Raw genomic sequence first — 18,522 nt, 5'->3', positions numbered from 1 at the left:
TTTTGAAGGCTAGCCTCGATTGGGAATTTGCTAAATACCAGACCCCGAGCTAAGTGTGGCACACACATTAGGTTCTACCACCCCAACTTTAGTTCCCAGAGTAGATACAATTATAACTGCCATTTTATACAAGGCAAAGCTGAAGTGAAAGGATACTAAGCAACATATATACCTTAAGAAAGCCTATAAATGGATAAACAGATCTCAAAAATGGTAGGTGTCATATTGCACTAATATTGACACTCTTAACCACAGGACTATCCTCAGTTTTTAAAATATCTTTATCATTCCCACTGCACATAAAGAAAGGAGAAGGCAATGGCACCCCACTCCAGTACTCTTGCCTGGAAAATTCCATGGACAGAGGAGCCTGGTGGGCTGCAGTCCATGGGGTCACGAAGAGTCAGACATGACTGATCAACTTCACTTTCAATTTTCACTTTCCACTTTCATGCATTGGAGAAGGAAATGGCAACCCGCTCCAGGGTTCTTGCCTGGAGAATCCCAGGGACGGTGGAGCCTGATGGGCTGCCGTCCATGGGGTCGCACAGAGTCAGACGCGACTGAAGCGACTTAGCAGCAGCAGCACATAAAGAAACACACTTCTAAATGCTGTATGAACAGAAAAGGCTACAAACGTCCAAAGACACTGATTAGGAATTTAGGGTTTAGAACAAATATCAGGCCGATGTCATGATTTGCCGTTAAATTATATAAGATGGTTAGCTGCCTTCTGTCTCTGCTATGAATGAAATGATATTAAACAGCTTTTTTTCTTTTTTGGTAGGACAGGTTTAAATTAGACACACAAGACATGCATGTGCTGTCACAAATTTTGGGAAGGAATTCATAATATTTTCCTGAACACCTTTTTAGAATAGGTCAGTCCTCTCTGAGAAGCAGAGTAATGAACAAGATAAAACCTGGGTGGGGTGGAAGAATGTTTCTATAAACATGAGTTTTAAACCAACAAACTGGCAATGGAACAGTTGAGAGATGGATTTCTCTGTGTTTCGTGGTCTCAAATATATGCTTCCCAAATGTATCCTGGTGATTTGTGAACACTGAAGGTAACTTCAAATTGATGGTTTTCTGGAAGATACTATATCCAAATCCCCATCACCAGCATAGCAAAGTTCTTAGATATAAATTTTAAAGATTTAATACATTTTTATTTCTATTCTTCTCCCTTTTCTCAACACAATCCATTAACCTCTTCTCCCTAGAGAGTGACTCCAGTTCTTTCAGAAGGAAGTCTCACAGTGAGATCCCTGAAATGATATTCTTTAAGAAGGAAAATATTAGTTTACTGGAGTTGAGACTTTTCCCATAATGCATTGAAATACACATTATTTCACTCATTAGAGTTCGATATCTCCAAGGCAGAATAACAGCCAGCGAGGCTTGTTAAGGGAACTCCGTTTTTATTGAACAATAAAGAAGTAGCTAAGCTTATTGATAACTCAAGCTTCCCACAGGCTACATTATTCTGACTGCCAAGGATGAGTTTTTCTGGTTATTGTTTTTCTCTCTGTATGTCTGTGTGCACACGTACTTGCTTATTATACTAAAACTCTTAATTTCTGGGTTATCGGAACAATCCACCCTTTTCTCAGGGGCATGATGCCTGAATTGGGATTGCCTCTCAACTCCAGATGTTAGCTGAAGAAAAATAAAGGAAGAAGACTTCCCATATTTCCAAATGAAATGAGGCAGAACAAATAAAAGGGGATTGCTTGGCTTGTGCAGAGAACTAAAAGTGTACATTACTAAGAGGTATAGCCATGTCTGGGCAAACACAGTAACTCATGTCAAATAAATTGTGCTTTCTGCAGGAAAGAACTCTTGCTCTGGGTGTTCCAAGCTAAATTGCATGAAAACACACAATCCTTTTTCTTCTTATTTGAACTGTTAGATGACGGGGCCAAATTACCAGAAAAGATCAAAAGCAGTTTGCAGCCTTTAACAACTGAAAGGACTTATTGCTTCCAATTTGCAAACACAAAAGATTCTGTGTGGACTCCCAACACTCCCAGGTCCAGTGCCCTTCCCATTAGTTCGGTGAAGAAAGAAAACCTGTAAGTAAAAAGGATATCAAAGTTCTCTGGGATTTAAAAATGGAGACCGTGTTGGCCAAAGATATTGAAGCAGATCCTTTTCAACTTCTTAACAGCATGGATAATTCTCTGCTGCTGCTGCTAAGTCGCGTCAGTCTACCGCTGGTCAAATGTGGTCCCACTGCTCTTGGTCTCCTAGAGGCAGTCACTCCCCCTGGACTGGCAGGAACTATTTTTCAGACCCCATCAAAAGCCATTAAGGCTGTAAGGTAGCCAATTCCCGTTCTCCAGCTCCACAATGAAGAAACCCAGGGGAGGGGTAATGCATCTGTTTTTCAATACCTGAGGCCATTTTGTTTCTAACCTTAATTGCACTTATGCATTAGTTTGGGGTCTAATATTTCTACTCATCTTGCTCCAGTGTCCACTTTTCCACTATGAATACAGAGCTTAGGAAACATAATTGCAGTGTTCAGTAGACAGCGATTTTCATTAAGCACACAGAAGAAAAAAACAGTTTTAGGGAGAGACATTTCTATTGATTCAATCAAAATAACTTGGAAGAAAAGGTTGTGCTTATTAAATTCTTTTCAAAAGGTAGTTGTTAAAATTAAAGTTCTTTCTCAACAGCTTGTTTTTTAAAATCAGTGTATAATCTCTTCAGATTTTGTCATTTATGATTTTTTATTCTTCCCAGTTCCTTTGAAATTTGTGACTTTTATTGGTCTTTTTTAATTTTAATTTTTTTTTTTAAAGGAAGCAAAGGCGGAGACTTTTACATGGAGGCAGAGAATGTAATCAGTGCCGCTGTCTTCAAGACATGGAGTTGCCTAGCAATGAGAAAGGAATTAAAAGGAGGAAGCAATAACAAAACTACATGTTGTGAAATTACAAGAGGGTAGAGTGTTAAATGGGCCTGCAATATTTATCAAGAGATTTTTAAATGAGAATGGATATAGGATTTTCTAGCAGTAGTATAAAATAATAGCTGACCATTTTTCAATGGTCTTCCTATCTTTTATTTGGAGCAGTTTACCCAAAGGTTTTCTGATATTTTCAGTTCATTACTGGCAAAATCTAGGACAGAAATGTCTGAGGAAAAAACACAACCCTATGGAGCCACTAGTATCTGAGTTCCTCTCCAGTTGGACTAGCTGAGCTTAAGAGACACATAACTTTCATATTTCACATTGTTCTGTAGGCTTTTGTCCTATGGGCAATGCTGTTCCCTTTGTTGCTCTCTCCCCAAATATCAAGAGTTTTCTTGGAAGTCTTCATGCAAAGGTAAATGAGATTGCTACTGTTTGTGACTCAGACTCTCTTAACACCAGATTTATTCACCTAGGTCTCTCCATGATCCCAATCTTTGGAACACAGAAGCAAAAACTTTTCCAATACAAAGATTCAATTTATTCTCTTCATTGTTTTTGATTTTTGCCAAACCCTTCTTTAAAGAAGGAAACTATACCTGGAATCCTGGAAATGTCTCTATACCTTTAATTATTACAAACTTCTATCAGTGCTGGAAACACAACATAGAATAAGGGATTCGCCCTTGGAGAGATGGCTGAGATGGTAAGGAACGGCCAAACGCCAGTGGAATAGCGATAAGGATTATACTTGGGAAATTAAACATTAAACAGATTGACAGTAGAAAATGCTGAGACAGGTGATGAAATCCATCCCGATGTCAGTAAGGAAATTTGTCAATATTTTGATTGGGAAGGAGACCATAGGAATCTGTAGAGTCCTTTATAGTATCAAGGAAATATATCCATAGTGAAGATCAGGAGATCTGGGTTCTAGCAATAGCTATGCCATGAACTACTTGTATTTCTTGGAATTTTTTATTTTAATAAACAAAACAGAGCTGTTATGTTTGCCACTGAGATCCCTTCCCATTCTCACATTTAGAAACTAGAATTCTAAGCATGTTTTGGTCTGAAGAATAGTGTATCTAAAACAAGCACTTCAAAACAAGCACTTCTGTTTTCTTCCTCATTCTAATTCCAAAGTGGAATGATTAGGGAATTGTGATTCTCTACCTTTGGATGCATTTATGCTACAAACCCAAGTTAGCTGAGAACTGCATAATCGTTAGCACTGATGATGTATATGTTCAGTTCTTTGCCTCCTTCATTGTTCCTGGGCAGAGACAGAGTAACATCTGAAGATCTTTATGGAATGACTCCCCCTCTGCTTTGGAACACAGCATACCCTGCTTACTTCTTTGCTGGGTGTGATGTCCCTCTTTGGACTCCTCAGGAGGTGTGTCTGCGTCTCTAGCTCCATTTTCTTGTCATATTGCCCATTCTCTCTTGACAACCCCTCCATCTCCATGGCTTCACTCTTTACGATGACGACCTTAGTTCCAGATCTATCTCTCTTCATTATCCCATAAGTATTTCAAGTGTAGTTTGTTCAATGATCTCAGACTCTTCTCCTTGCTAATGTGATTACTAATATTAATTGCATAACCCTTTTCCTTCTGTTAAGAGATTCGTTTTTATTTCTCCATTCGTTCAATCATTCAGCTATTAAGTCTGATTTGTGCCATTGCTTTTCACATCAGCTATCTAGTTCTTATTTCTGCGGCCATTCCTCAAGAAGCAGACCTTACTTTCCCAGCTGAATTACTCAAGTCTCTTAACTTCTCCATTCCTGCTTCTCCTTACCATCCTGAAGGCTTGTTCCAGATTCATCTTCGGAAGTATAGTTTCAAAGCCATTGCATTCCCTTATGTCAATATAATAAATTCCTACCATTAACAAAATATCCATAAAATTGAGTAAAGGACTTCTTGTTGATATTTGAGGTCTTTCATGCCACTGATTGAGCTGTTTTCCAGCTATCAACTGCTATCTCCTGTATCAATTTTATATTTCAACCAAACCAAGCTAAGTAGAACACACACTCAGCTTTCTTTCATTTGCTAATGTTGGCCAAGGAGACCCCTCTCTCTTCTATAGAGTGTAGCATCAATTATGCTTAACAGAACCACATATTCAATGCTCCTTTCAAATACTGTTGCTTCCACACCTTTCCTAAGAGTCCCAGTTCCTGCTGCTGCTAAGTCGCTTCAGTCGTGTCCAGCTCTGTGCAACCCCATAGACGGCAGCCCACTAGGCTTCTCTGTCCCTGGGATTCTCCAGGCAAGAACACTGGAGTGGGTTGCCATTTCCTTCTCCAATGCATGAAAGTGAAAAGTGAAAGTGAAGTTGCTCAGTTGTGCTTGACTCTTAGCGACGCCATGGACTGGAGCCTATGAGGCTCCTCCGTCCATGGGATTTTCCAGGCAAGAGTACTGGAGTGGGGTGCCATTGCCTTCTCCGGAGAGTCCCAGTTAGACATGATTTCTTAAAATCCTCCCTAGCACCATCTACCTCTCTTTAGACATTTATCTTAACTTCATTTGCACTTATACTGGTCATAAACCTATTAGTAGGTATGAAGGTTTAGATCAGAGTTTGCTTCCTTCCCTTCCTGGAATACTCTGAAAGACTTAGCCTAATGTACTAAACAGGACTGGTATATAGTTAATAAATTAAGCTGACACAACTTCCTAATTATTCATGACTTTATTTATTTAAAATCTGACATCTAGTAAGTTTAGAACTAATAAAAATCAATAATATACAGTAACATCAAATTGGGTTTAGGATAAGGCTAAATTTTCTGTTAGTCTGAGAAGCCAAAGTTCAAAAGCATATACTGTTTCTATTATCTGCTAAAATATAAAAGTAATACATTTTGAAAGTTTTGAATCAAATGATCTTATTTAGATATCCAGCACAAGCCCACAGTTTACTTAATCTCTTTGAGCCTCCGTTCCCTTATTTATAAGAAGGCAATGACAGCATTATTTATCCCAAAGGGCTGTTGAGGAGACAGTAGGATAATGTGCATCAGAAGCTTAGATAAGGTCTGGTTAAATAGTAAGTGCTCAATAAATATTAGCTAATATGATCACTATTCTCATCATCACTTCTCACCAGACAAATCAGCCAGCTAATAAAGATGGTCCTGAAATTCTTTTATACAGGAGATGCTATTCAAATCTGGTCTTCTAATGTGAACTTCTTTATCATTACACAGTAATCAAAAGAACTCAGACGACTCAGAAACCATCAGCTGTCGAGAATGAAGCATACAAGAATAATATCCAGGAAGAAAGATTAGAGAAACTGGATTTAGGCTGCTTAAAAGGGTGCTTCTTGAAAGATTTATGTCATGAAAAAAAATATTCAGAATTCAGAAAATGAAAACAGTGACTGCCTGATTTTATTTCCAGGGAGAATATTAACTTTTATACAAAATTAGGTCTTAATGTGATATAGAGCAGGAAAATAAAAAATGCTCATCTACCATACTGGAGTAGACTAGCAGGAAAGCTGTGGAGTCATTTCAAGACACGACTCCCTCTTATAGTCCTGGGATACTGTTAATATGACTTCACTCAAATAAGGTGTCTGATTTAACACAGGTATCCTCAGTCAGATTGACATAGAAATCTGAGAAGCTACCATAGATTCTTCCGATTGCTTCCCATTCTTACCTGAACTCTCATCCAGACTCTCCTCAGAGACATGCTCATTCTGATGGACCCACTCGCCATTGCATTTGAAGAATATCTGCATGGCTGGCCTTGCTTTGCACCTCAGTGCAATGGGGTTGCTCTTGATGATATAAGCATCATCTGGCTCCTCTATGAAATGAGGCAGCGTTCCAGGAGCTGACGGGATGGAATCAGGGAGGACTTCACCATTGTCAGTTCCTGTGAAATGGAAGAAGGTGTTTGTTAGAACAGTCTATACTGGCAGCACCTACATCAGGGCAAAACACGCCACTGGCTCTAAGAATCTCTACTGGAAAACTCTGCATCCTAATCAGCAGGCCTGCAAGGCCTATGCAGATGAATTAGTGTCTAGAGATTGAATTAGCGTGATAGGGTACCTTTAGCCGAACACACATCCAGGGTTATTAGACACGTGAAGGTAATGAATAGGAGACCTCCTCTAACTACAGCTTTTCATCTTTACATTTTTGTTGAGTGAACTGAGAGATACCTGGGGCTGAATCTTGAGATTCAGCCTGTTGAGTGGTTACCTCAAAGTATTCAATGAGGGTCCCCAGGTGCCTCAAAATGCTGAAATAATGGAGGGAAAAGATCTGGTTCTCCCACACTTGAGTATGAATAATGGTGATGTTGGTGGAGAATGGTCAGTCATAAGATATGTCCAAAGAATTGGCAACTGTCCACTTTCTTCACCTATGAACCTTGGAAACCGGTGTTCAAACTCAGATATAGTTTCTTTTCCAAACTTACCAAACCTTCTAAAGGGAATGTGCATCTCTTCTGCTTGTCTTAGACCATCATTCCCTGCCCCAACATTTCTGCCCAAAGTTGACTTCATTTTGAAGGCTAGGAACCAAAACAAATCACTAACAAGCTATAGTTTAAGACCGACAGTTACATTTGCTCAAAGTGAAGAAATAAATATGTCTCCCCAAGTATAGGGAAGTGATGACTGGAGAGAAATAATATGAAAAGGAAAAAGCAGGAGCCAAGACTTCGCTCCATTGCCATTTTAATCTATTTAGCAAGGACTTGAGCCCCAGGAAACTAGCACACAGCCAAGGGAAGAAAGACATAAGTATGAGCAATGTGGAGCATAACCAAGGAGAACCCTATTTTGTGCCTTCTCATGGCATTCTGGATAAAGAACAAAGTAAGCAAATACCAAGTATTGGTATTGATCTTCAATACCAAGATCAACGCTGCCCCAGAGAGGGTTTCTCTCATTCAAAGCAAACCAGTCTTTATGACCAGCTGGAAAAAGTGACCCAATGAAACCAGCAGAAGAAAATCCAGGTCATCAGGAGAGAGTCTGGAGGCCAGGAGGTATCTGTGTCCTAACCTGGCTTTTTGGGTGCCATCATTGTAATTCTTAACAAACACAGACATTTGTGTACACTGAAGTCAGTAAGCTAAATGACTCAGCACTGTCAAGGGGAAACAAGACTCCCAACATTAGGTGGAATGTCCTTTCAAAGAGCCTGTAGGGGGTATCATCAAAGACAAAAGGACATAGGAGGAAGGACTACCTATAATTTTTTGTTTGTGTAAAGAAAAAAGAAACAAAAGACAGTGAGTTATGGGAAAGACTGTTTACCAACAGGAATACATAAGTAATACACCACTGAAATAAATTAAACACAACAGCTTGATTCTCCAAACTATTTTTTTCATTAAATGTATCAATCAAGATGAGGGGGGGCTCACATATTAAAGAGCTTGAGATTTATAAGTTTTCAAATACATTTGTAATAGAAAAGTTAACTCATGTTAATAGAAAAGTTAACTCACAAGACGAAAAATCCATCATTAAAGCCAATATTACAGATAATGAGAGCAAACAGTTTAAGCCATACACGTTTGATAAACTCCTTCAAAAAATAAAATATGTATCTATCAAATGAAAAAGAAAGGTTTCAGGAGAGAATCTGAGAAGTTTTTTTTTTTTAATGTTTTAAATTATATTTACAATGGGCTTTACAAAATATGTCACATATTAATTCATTTTGTTACTGACTGCTCAAGGCAATTTCCATCTTCAATAAATACCAAGTCTCCTCAGGCTTTTGTAAATCCATGCATTAGAGGAAATGACAAAGGTATTAAAAGATTTTATATGGGCATCAAACAGTTCACACTCTCATCAGGGGTTTGAGTTTTGTCCAAAGTAATTCACTGTTACAGAAAAGGGTCACCCAATGAACAAAGACAAAGCCCCAAATGGGTAGCCCGAGTGAACACAGGTGTGCATTAAATGCTGTTGTTTAGTTAGTATCAATAACAATGCATAAATGTGAGAAGAAAACTACTGAAATGGGGCAAGTGGTCACAGAAAACAGTTTCTAAGGAAACAGACAATATTAAACCAGCCTAAGTAAAATGACTGGAATATAAGATAAATCGAACTTTAACCAGCTGAGCCCCAAAACACAGAGATCTGAAAGCAATTAGGAGAGCTTCCTGCTACTTTAATAAAGCGCCTTTTGATAAAATAGTTCAGCCTTCAGAGAGCAGAAGAGTGGAACGGGAAAATCTGCTTCAAGTGTCCTGGCTGTTCTGAGGACATCCATTAAGAATCAATCAGTCTTAATTACAAAATGGAAATAGACTCACAGACAGAGGTAACAAAGTTATGGTTACCAAAGGGGATATGGCAGGGTATAAACTAGGAGTTTAGGACTAACGGATACACACTACTGTATAAAAAATAGGCCAACAGTAAGGACCTACAGAACAGCGCAGGGAAATATGTTCAATACCTTTAAACAGCTAACCTGGAATGGCAAAGAATCTTGGTACAGGGCAGTAATATGTATGTGTACACACACACACACACACATATGTATAACTGAATCACCCTGCTGTACACTTGAAACTAACACACCATTAACTAAACTTCACTATTTAAAAAAAAAAAAAGGAAAAGAAATTAAAAGAATCAATCAATCTCAATGTTCAGAGGAGGAAAAACAAAAAGGCTGAATGTAACATTCTATTTTAACCATTATTGAAGCCACATAAATATGTATATTTAGGGAAAAGGCCAGGTTCCAGGGGAAAAAAAAAAAAAGCAACAACAACGAAAGTCAATTTATGTCGGTAAGAGTGGAAAGGTGAGAGGTTATAGGTATACATTTGTATACATATTACCATTTCTTTGCATCCTTCTGATAAAGAAATGAAGAAAGTGAAAACAGAGTGCTAGTGGTTAAAAAAAAAAAAATCTGCCTGCGAATGCAGGAAACTTGAGAGACTGCAGGGTCAATTCCTGGGGCGGGAAGATCCCCTGAAGAAGGGCATGGCAACCCACTCCAGTATTCTTGCCTGGAGAATGGTGGCAAAGTGTCAGACACACTGAAGCTACTTACCAGGCATGTGGAAGAGTTACCTATTTTCCTTTCTGGCCCCTGGCTTGCTTTAGTATGCATAGTGAAATGTTGGGGGTGGTGTTTCTCTCACACTGATTATCTCTGGCTTCCCCTCCTGAAGACCCTCCCTAGGCTCAGGCTTGAATTCCTGGTGCAACAGTGCCCTGCTCTTCAGATGCTCCCCTCATAAAGTGAAGGCTGCTCCCCTGGAAGACATCCCCTTCTTAACCCAGTGGACTAGGAAGTTGCCAACAGAAGTTCCAAGCTGGGACCTAGAAGTTGCTGACAACCATCATAGAAAAGAACATGAAATACCAGAAAAGAATATGAAGAAGAATGTATGTGTATCTATATGTTTAACTGAAACACTTTGCTATACAACAGAAATGAACACAACAGCATAAATCAACTACACTTAAGTAACATTAAACAAAAGTTACTGACAAATCTGTAGAATTGATACTTTTGAACTCTGTTGTTGGAGAAGACTCTTGAGAGTCCCTTGGACTGCAAGGAGATCCAACCAGTCCATCCTAAAGGAAATCAGTCCTGAATATTCATTGGAAGGACTGTTGCTGAAGCTGAAACTCCAATACTTTGGCCACCTGATGCAAAGAGCTGACTCATTGGAAAAGACCCTGAAGCTGGGAAAGACTGAAGGTGGGAGGAGAAGGGGACGATAGAGAATGAGATGGTTGGATGGCATCACTGACTCAATGGGCATGAGCTTGAGTAAACTCTGGGAGTTGGTGATTTACAGGGAGGCCTGGCATGCTGCAGTCCATGGGGTCGCAAAGAGTCGGACACAACTGGGCGACCGAACTGAACTGACAAATCCTAGGTCTGGAGGCGAGTGGCGGGGGAGGGGATGGCTTACTTTAATAAATGATCAATATGGAAGACCGCATGGGTATTTTAGACTTCAAGGTAAACTTACTGGGAATCTCAGTACACTGACCACTGCTTTATAACTCAGATTGTACTTTTAAACTCAGTGTGACAAACGCTGATGATGACCTCCAACTGCCTTCTCCCACTTGGTAGAGGAATGAAAAGTCACAGACTGAGTTTACTTCTTCCCAGGTGGGAAGGGCCGCGTGACGCCCATCGATGGCCAATGAGTCATAAACAGACGTTTCTGAGAAAGCTTTTACTTTCCTGATAGAAGGAATGCATGTGGCCAGCATCAACCTATCTTTTGTTCCTGCTGTAAATGAGGAAGAGCACAAGGGAAAACTGCAGAAGGCACAGACAACCAGCTCTGACAACACAGAGGCTGAACACACATCAGGAGGCATTCACCTCCAAAGAATCTGTCAGCTTTTTCCTGTTGTTTCTGCAGGAAACACTCAGTGATACTCAAGATCTTCTGCTTTAAAGCCAGAGTGTGAAGCTTCACTCTATCAAATCCCAATGCTCACGGTGTTAAGTATTTGGGGAAGCTAAAAACAAAACAAAACATGGAAACTAGGTTTGTGTTGTTGTTACTAGTTGCTCAGTTGTGTCCAACTGTTTGTGATCCCACGAACTGTAGCCTGCCAGGGTACTCTTGTCTATGGTATTCTTCAGGCAAGAATACTGGAGTGGGTAGCCATTCCCAAGTGGTCACGATCTTACCAACCCAGGGATCGAACCTGTGTATCTTACATTGCAAGAAGATCCTCTACCATCTGAGCCACCAGGGAACTACGTTAGCAGAGAGTAAAAATAAGAGCTGCCATGTATTGAATGGTTATAGGTTATGGTAATAAGCCTTCTACATGGATTAAGTCATTTAAACTTTACAACATCTCTCTAAGTGGCAGGTTGTTGAGTACCACTTTCTGCATTTGAGAAAATGCTTCAAATATGTGTCTTATCTAAAGTTATGTTGCTAGTAAGCGGGGACTGAATTTGAATGCAAATCTGACTCAAACGCCTTACAATTCCATTTCAGTTCAAGTGAATGGACCCTTAGAAGTCAGATAGGGTCATTTAGTGAGTGCCTGCTGCTGCTGTTGCTGGTGCTGCTGTTGCTGCTAAGTCGCTTCAGTCGTGTCCGACTCTGTGAGACCCCATAGACAGCAGCCCACCAGGCTCCGCCATCCCTGGGATTCTCCAGGCAAGAACACTGGAGTGGGTTGCCATTTCCTTCTCCAACGCATGAAAGTGAAAAGTGAAAGTGAAGTCACTCAGTCGTGTCTGAATCTCCATCCATGGGATTTTCCAGGCAAGAGTACTGGAGTGGGGTGCCATCGCCTTCTCCGAGCACTATGGTAAAGATGAAGTGAAAGTGAACTCGCTCAGTCATGTCTGACTCTTTGAGACCCCATGGATGGCCTACCAGACCATCTGAGCCACCAGGGCAGTCAATGTTACACAGCTCAAAAAACCAAAATATGAGAAGCTAAAGGATCTGTGTGCTTCCTCACCTACTTAAATTAAGTGCAACATTCATCTTAAAGGTCACTCAGTGATCCCTTTGGCTGGACTGTGATTTCAGTTCTGTATGAGTGTGTTATGGACACACCCAGAAAAGGTCTCCAGAAAATATCTGAGAGACCAGCACAGCAAGGATTCGACTAATTTTAGTCGACTGACTAGGCATCTTCACTCAAGTCAGGAACAGACAAAGCAGGCAGAGAACAAGCATGGCTGAGAATAAAATAATGAGAAGGTTTTTGCAATGTTTCCTTTAGAAACAGTTTCCCCTCTTTTAAGCAGGAATATTTAACGACTAAAACTCCAATTAGAATACAAGGGCTATACCAACATGCAGTGAACGTCAGTAAAAATTGAGGAACTGAAACCAGGGCTTCTGTCATTTTATCATATTTAACCAGGTAAAACTGCCAATGTTGGACTGTTTGAAATGTGAAATCTGTAATAGGACTGGGCACAGTAGAGGAACAGTCATTCCAAATTGGGATTCATAAAACCCTGGACTCTCAGTGAAGGGTGCTGGCACTTCATGGGGTTAGAGTACAAACGAAGTTGAGTTTTAACACATTCTGAGAAATTCTAAATTATTTTCATACCTTTTCCCCAAGAGTATTTTGAAATACATTTCATTTTTTTCTCTTCTATCTCCAAAGAACACTTCTCACTGCAACAAAACATGCATTTGTGTTTGCAAGTTCCACCAATAACTCTGCCATAAAGCAAAGACTAAATCTGGTAAAACAAAAGACCTTTCAGAATCAAGTAACCCGATTTAAAGTGTGATTTAACTTTGTGACCTTGGGTGAAGAACTTAATTCTGAGGTTCCATTTTTCTCATCCATAAAATGGGTACTCTGAGATGGTAAAGTGAGATGATATATGGGATAAAATACAGTAAGTAGTAAAATGTTACATACATTTAATTTGCCATCATTGACTGCCATCGGTATCATTGTCTGGATAAAAACCGTCAAACAAAAGAGAAAGCATTATAACTATGATTTAGATTTCCACTCCAAACTTATTACCCCAATATTCGTGTTTCAGTTCTGTGATGGTTATTATTTTCATCCCAGTGCTCGTCATGATACAAACTGTTGTTTATACCATTTCTTGACTGTTTGCTACCCATATGTATGCTAAGGCCACCAACTCTGAAAACACACTGAGGCATTTATTTATTCAACAAACATGTAGTAAACGGTTAAACCATACGCCAGGCACATGGTTATCCTGCAAAGCTACGTAATAATATACAATGGATTTCCTGTTGGGCAGATTCCAAAACTACTGGCTTTAACAGGCAAGCAGTTATTAAACGTAGGAAACTGCATAGTATTGCAGGGTCCCTTTCACTGCAATATTTAAATGAAGTCAAGGCACCTTAGAACTAGCTCTTTAAATTCCATTCAATATCTGGAAACTATTTGGTCCATGGCAATATTTAAGGCAGAGAACAAATCCATACCTTGGAAACCAAGTTACATAATCGGAGACAACCCAATAGAGCTGGCTTCTCTGCTTTTGTTTATGTAAATGTGTCTTGTCTCCATATGGTTTCTTAATTAGGTAAGGGGTGCAATGTATCCATTTAATGCAGAACAACAGCCGGAATTTTACATACCAAATATTTAATGCAATTTATGAAACAGACTCTTTCTCTAGGCTCCAATAAAAGTTTTCTTTTTTTAAACTCAGAAATGATCTGCCTTCTTCCCAGCCTCTAATAAAAATGGAAATGTTTTATATCATCTCATTTGCATAGTTCACCTCACTTGTGTCATTCTTCTACATGGTCTAAGATATTATTCCATTGAGCAGATTTTAAATTCTGCAGAGTAGATGGTAAACAACACTGACAATGTATTCAAAGAAATCTGAAAAATCCTTCTCAGTTCCTCACACAAGAAACTTCAGATTTCAGTAGAGGTTGTGAAAGCACATTCATCATTCCCCAGACTACCACAATTTGCCTTAATATATTCAATCATTTTATTAAACTGACACACAGGTACATCCTTACTCAGGTTAGGCAGTGTTCTAGGTACTGGACATTGAGTCCAAAGATAACTAAGAAACTGACTAATTTCCCCAAGGAGCTCCCTGATTGAATTTGTTGTTGTTCAGTCGTTCAATCATGTCTGACTCTTTGCAACCCCATGGACTGCAGCACAACAGCCTTCCCTGCCCTTCTCTAGCTCCCAGAGTTTGCTCAAACTCAAGTCTGTTAAGTCAATGATGCCATCCAACCATCTCATCCTCTGTTGTCCCCTTATCCTCCTGCCCTCAATCTTTCCCAGCATCAAAGTCTTTTTCAATGAGTCAGCTCTTTGCATCAGGTGGCCTAAGTATTATCTGTGTCTCATTGAATTAGAGACAAATAATTACTGAACAATGACAAGTATGCCAAAAGTATCCTGGAAGTATATACAAAATGTCACAAGGCACAGAGGAGAGAAAGTCCAACTTTCCTTAGGAAGGTCTGCGACAGCCATTGTGGGGAAGATTACATTTCAGCATAGTTTGATGTAGGAGTTGAAATGGGCAACCTGTGGGGAAGGTGTTCCAGCTGAGGGCATGGTGAGTGCATATGTGTGCCATGAGCACACAGAATGGGCACTGATGAGTTAGGTAGAACAAAACATTGTGTTCCTTACCATTCACAGTTTATGGAGTTGACTTCGACATTGGTACTAAACTATTGGACCAACTTGGCTCCAACATCTCTTACTTCTATGTGCCTTTCATTAAGTTTTCTGAGATGCAGACCCAGAATAATCACCATATCAAAGAAAGACAGCTGTCTCAGTTTATTGCATGAGCCCTAAGGCCACTTTAAAGTCATTCCATGTGCATGCTTTCCGTGAGGAAGAAACCATGCTTGTTCCAGGACTGAGGAAGGAGCTGTTTTTATTTCCAGCCACATTAACACAAATGACAGTTCTCCCAAGGCCACAGGGGAAGTTTTTTGTTGTTGTTGTTGTTTTGGTTTGGTTTTTAAATCATCCACTATTTTAAGCTCCTGCTTGAGTCATCTGCAAAACTGACTTCTGAAATTGGGATGAAGCCAGAGATTTCACATGAGTTCTGATGGCGCCTTGTCCCTTAATGGAAACCAGCAATGTGCAATCAGATTCAGCATGAGACACCTGTTCCCATAATAACAGTCTGTCCAAAGAGACTCTAAAATGAGGCCAAATTTAGCCCAGTGGATTTCAATGTGTGATGGGGTTACAGATGATTTAAATTTTTATTAAGTGTTTTGCTTTTTCAGTATTTTTAAATGCATTCTTAAATAAATACTTAGAATCAGGAAACACACATACACACTGTTCTAGTGCAAGGATATGGAAGTCTCAAAAAACTATACGATGGAAACTTCTAGATTTTACTTCATGATGTCTAACTCCTAGTATGCTGAAATTCATGAATCACGGCAGATATAAATGGTAAATATGTCCCTGGGGGGAAAAATGGAAAGAATTTGATTGACAGGTTGATAAAAATCCTTTTTAAATGTAAACATAAAAAGGTAATATTTTATTGAAAACCAGGTTTGAGATAAAGCTTAAAGATCATTTCTTAATTTTTCACCCCACAATAGATACAATGTATGACTGTGGGCCACTGATTAGACTTCAAATTCATGTGAAAAACTAGTGCGATCTGGGAATGGTTTTGCTTTCAGAGTGCTATCACTTTTCATTTGTAACTGACAGTTTTCAAGAGTGAAGCCATTCATAGGTATGGAAAAATGGTTGTTTTAATACAACATTGAATGACAGAAAAGCAAACAACCCAGCACCATTCTCATATTTTTCATTCTTGGAAAATTACCTCTCAGGAAGTGCTTGGTGCTTTATGTTCTGCTCATGAATATGGCAGGGACTTTCAATCTTTGTAGGACAAAAAGAAACAAAAAGATAAGGAACAGACACTAAATTCCCTTTGAAATAAATACACTTCCATTAGATGTCAGGTCACATTAGGGAAAAAAACACAACTTAGACTGTGATCACTTAGTCACATATCTGAATAAATAAGGGCTGGTTTGACTGGAACATGGTTTGATATAATTTTTTTTTCCTATGTGACCTGGACTCAGGCAAAATAGAGTGGGAGTTCACCTTAGATAAAATCTGGGCCAACTCTCTTATCCTACAAATAATCGAGGCCCTCAGAGGTTAAACAACTTACTAAAGAACTCCAAGGAGCAGATTCTGTGGAAACCTCTCTATTGACTTCTAAAAGAGTATTTTCCCCATTATACTATGCTGCTTTTGTTTGGGTGGGCCACAAAGGATTAAATTTATAACTACATTCTGTATTCCTGTCTATTGAGAAATTCTACCGAGGAAACAATCTTGTTAAATCTCTTTTATGAGGACACTGTAACTGGCAAATCTTTTAGCAAACTCAAATACAATGCAAAAAAATCTTTAACATTTTATGATGTATTTTGTATTGAAAATCATGGCTTATTATGTTGATAAAATGCAAATTATAGAAAAGTACAAATAATATGTGTATTTTAAGAAGACATCATCATCCATTGTTACCAAGTTCCCCAAAACTAATACTATTAATAATTTGGTATATTTCATTTTCAGATCTTTCTTTTTCAAATATATATTTAATATTTTGGCTTTCTGTGAATAGGGTGTGTGTATGTGTGTATATACACATACACACCCATATATATTTCACATATATTTCAAGCTGTTATCTCATTTTGTCTTGGTATTATTAATTCTTCATTAGGCCAATTCTTAATGATTAAGAGTAAATATATCAGTTTTGTTTTTGCTAACTTCTTCACTATTTAACATTTCATTATTGCTTTTTAAGTAATACAATTGAATTTTCTTCTATATTTTATTATTTTTGGCCACACCACATGGCATGTGGGATCTTAGTTCCCTGGCCAGTGATCAAACCCACATTCCCAGCACTGCAAAGCTAAATCTCAACCACTGGACTGCTAGGGAAGTCCCCATTTAGTTATTTCTAAATGTTATATTTATAGCACTGATATTTCATCTATACCATCTGTATCCTGATTACACATGAATTTATATTGCTAGCAGAGTTCTCTCTCTGTAGCTTCAAACCTGTACAGTAACCTTCCTCTTTCTGTATTCACCTCAATTTCCCATAGATCCCACTGACTCCTTATGCCTAAAACAGAACATATGGCTTAGACCCTCACATCCACTATTTGGCTCAGTTGCCCTAAAAAACAACAACAAAAACAAAAAAGACCCTAACATTCACTGAGTTCCCTAAGCGAGAACCCGGACATGACTTACTTTTCCTTTGCTCATCCCAACATCCAATTCATCACTAGGCCCTACTGGTTTTGTCTCCTAAATTCACTACTAGCCCTATATCTCTATTCCTAGTAAGCTAGTCACCACCATCACTCCCCTCAATCACGACAATTGGTCCTGTCTTCATCATCATTCTTATTTGCCCTCCTGACATCTATTCTATAAGCAGAATGAACTCTGTTAAATGCAAATTCAAACATGGTATTCTGTCTTAAAACCTGTCAATCCTTTGGCTAAGATTCCTATTTTCTGATATGGCTTTTGAGCAAGACTTTTCATGATCTGGTCCACACTTAACATCTCTAGCTTTGTGACCAATCACTTCACCTCCAGGAGGCTAGAGGAAATCTCTCTCAATTCTTTCAAGGGTCAACTGATCTTCACCTGGAAACATACCCATGTGTTCCTTCTGCCCTCAGTACTATCCCACTACTTCGCTTATAGCCTATTCTTATCCTTCAGGTTTAACTTAGTTGATACTGAACATATAAGACCTTCTGGAACCACAAAAGTTCTGATTCTGGGTCACCTTTTCCTTGTCCTTACCTAATGATCTGTACTAACATACAGTTATTTATATATATCATTGCACCTTCCTCTAGACTTGAAGTTCTATGAAGCAAAAGGGTAAATGAGTATATAGATAAATGAAAATGTGATAAAAATTTTATGACCGTGATCTTTGCAATAAAAATGTACTAAGTGCCTACCATGTGTGACTAAATTTATTTTCTAAAGGACCATGCAAATGGACATAACCAACAGCATAA

General features: G+C 38.9%; 1 protein-coding gene across 7 annotated transcripts in view; it reads right to left on the bottom strand.

The window, feature by feature from the left end:
* The window catches only part of UNC5D (unc-5 netrin receptor D), a 638,805-nt gene that overhangs the window by 274,637 nt on the left and 345,646 nt on the right, over nt 1–18,522 (bottom strand). For all 7 annotated transcript variants that reach the window (XM_004021770.5, XM_042241215.1, XM_042241214.1 and 4 more), the window contains exon 2: nt 6,613–6,831. In XM_004021770.5, the coding sequence (XP_004021819.1) occupies nt 6,613–6,831 (219 nt within the window). The remainder of the gene's footprint in view (nt 1–6,612; nt 6,832–18,522) is intronic.

The sequence above is a fragment of the Ovis aries genome, chromosome 26 (genome assembly GCF_016772045.2).
Source record: "Ovis aries strain OAR_USU_Benz2616 breed Rambouillet chromosome 26, ARS-UI_Ramb_v3.0, whole genome shotgun sequence".
Classification (NCBI taxonomy): domain Eukaryota; kingdom Metazoa; phylum Chordata; class Mammalia; order Artiodactyla; family Bovidae; genus Ovis; species Ovis aries.
Note: the sequence above shows the minus strand (reverse complement) of the source record. Positions and strands in the feature narration are given on the sequence as shown.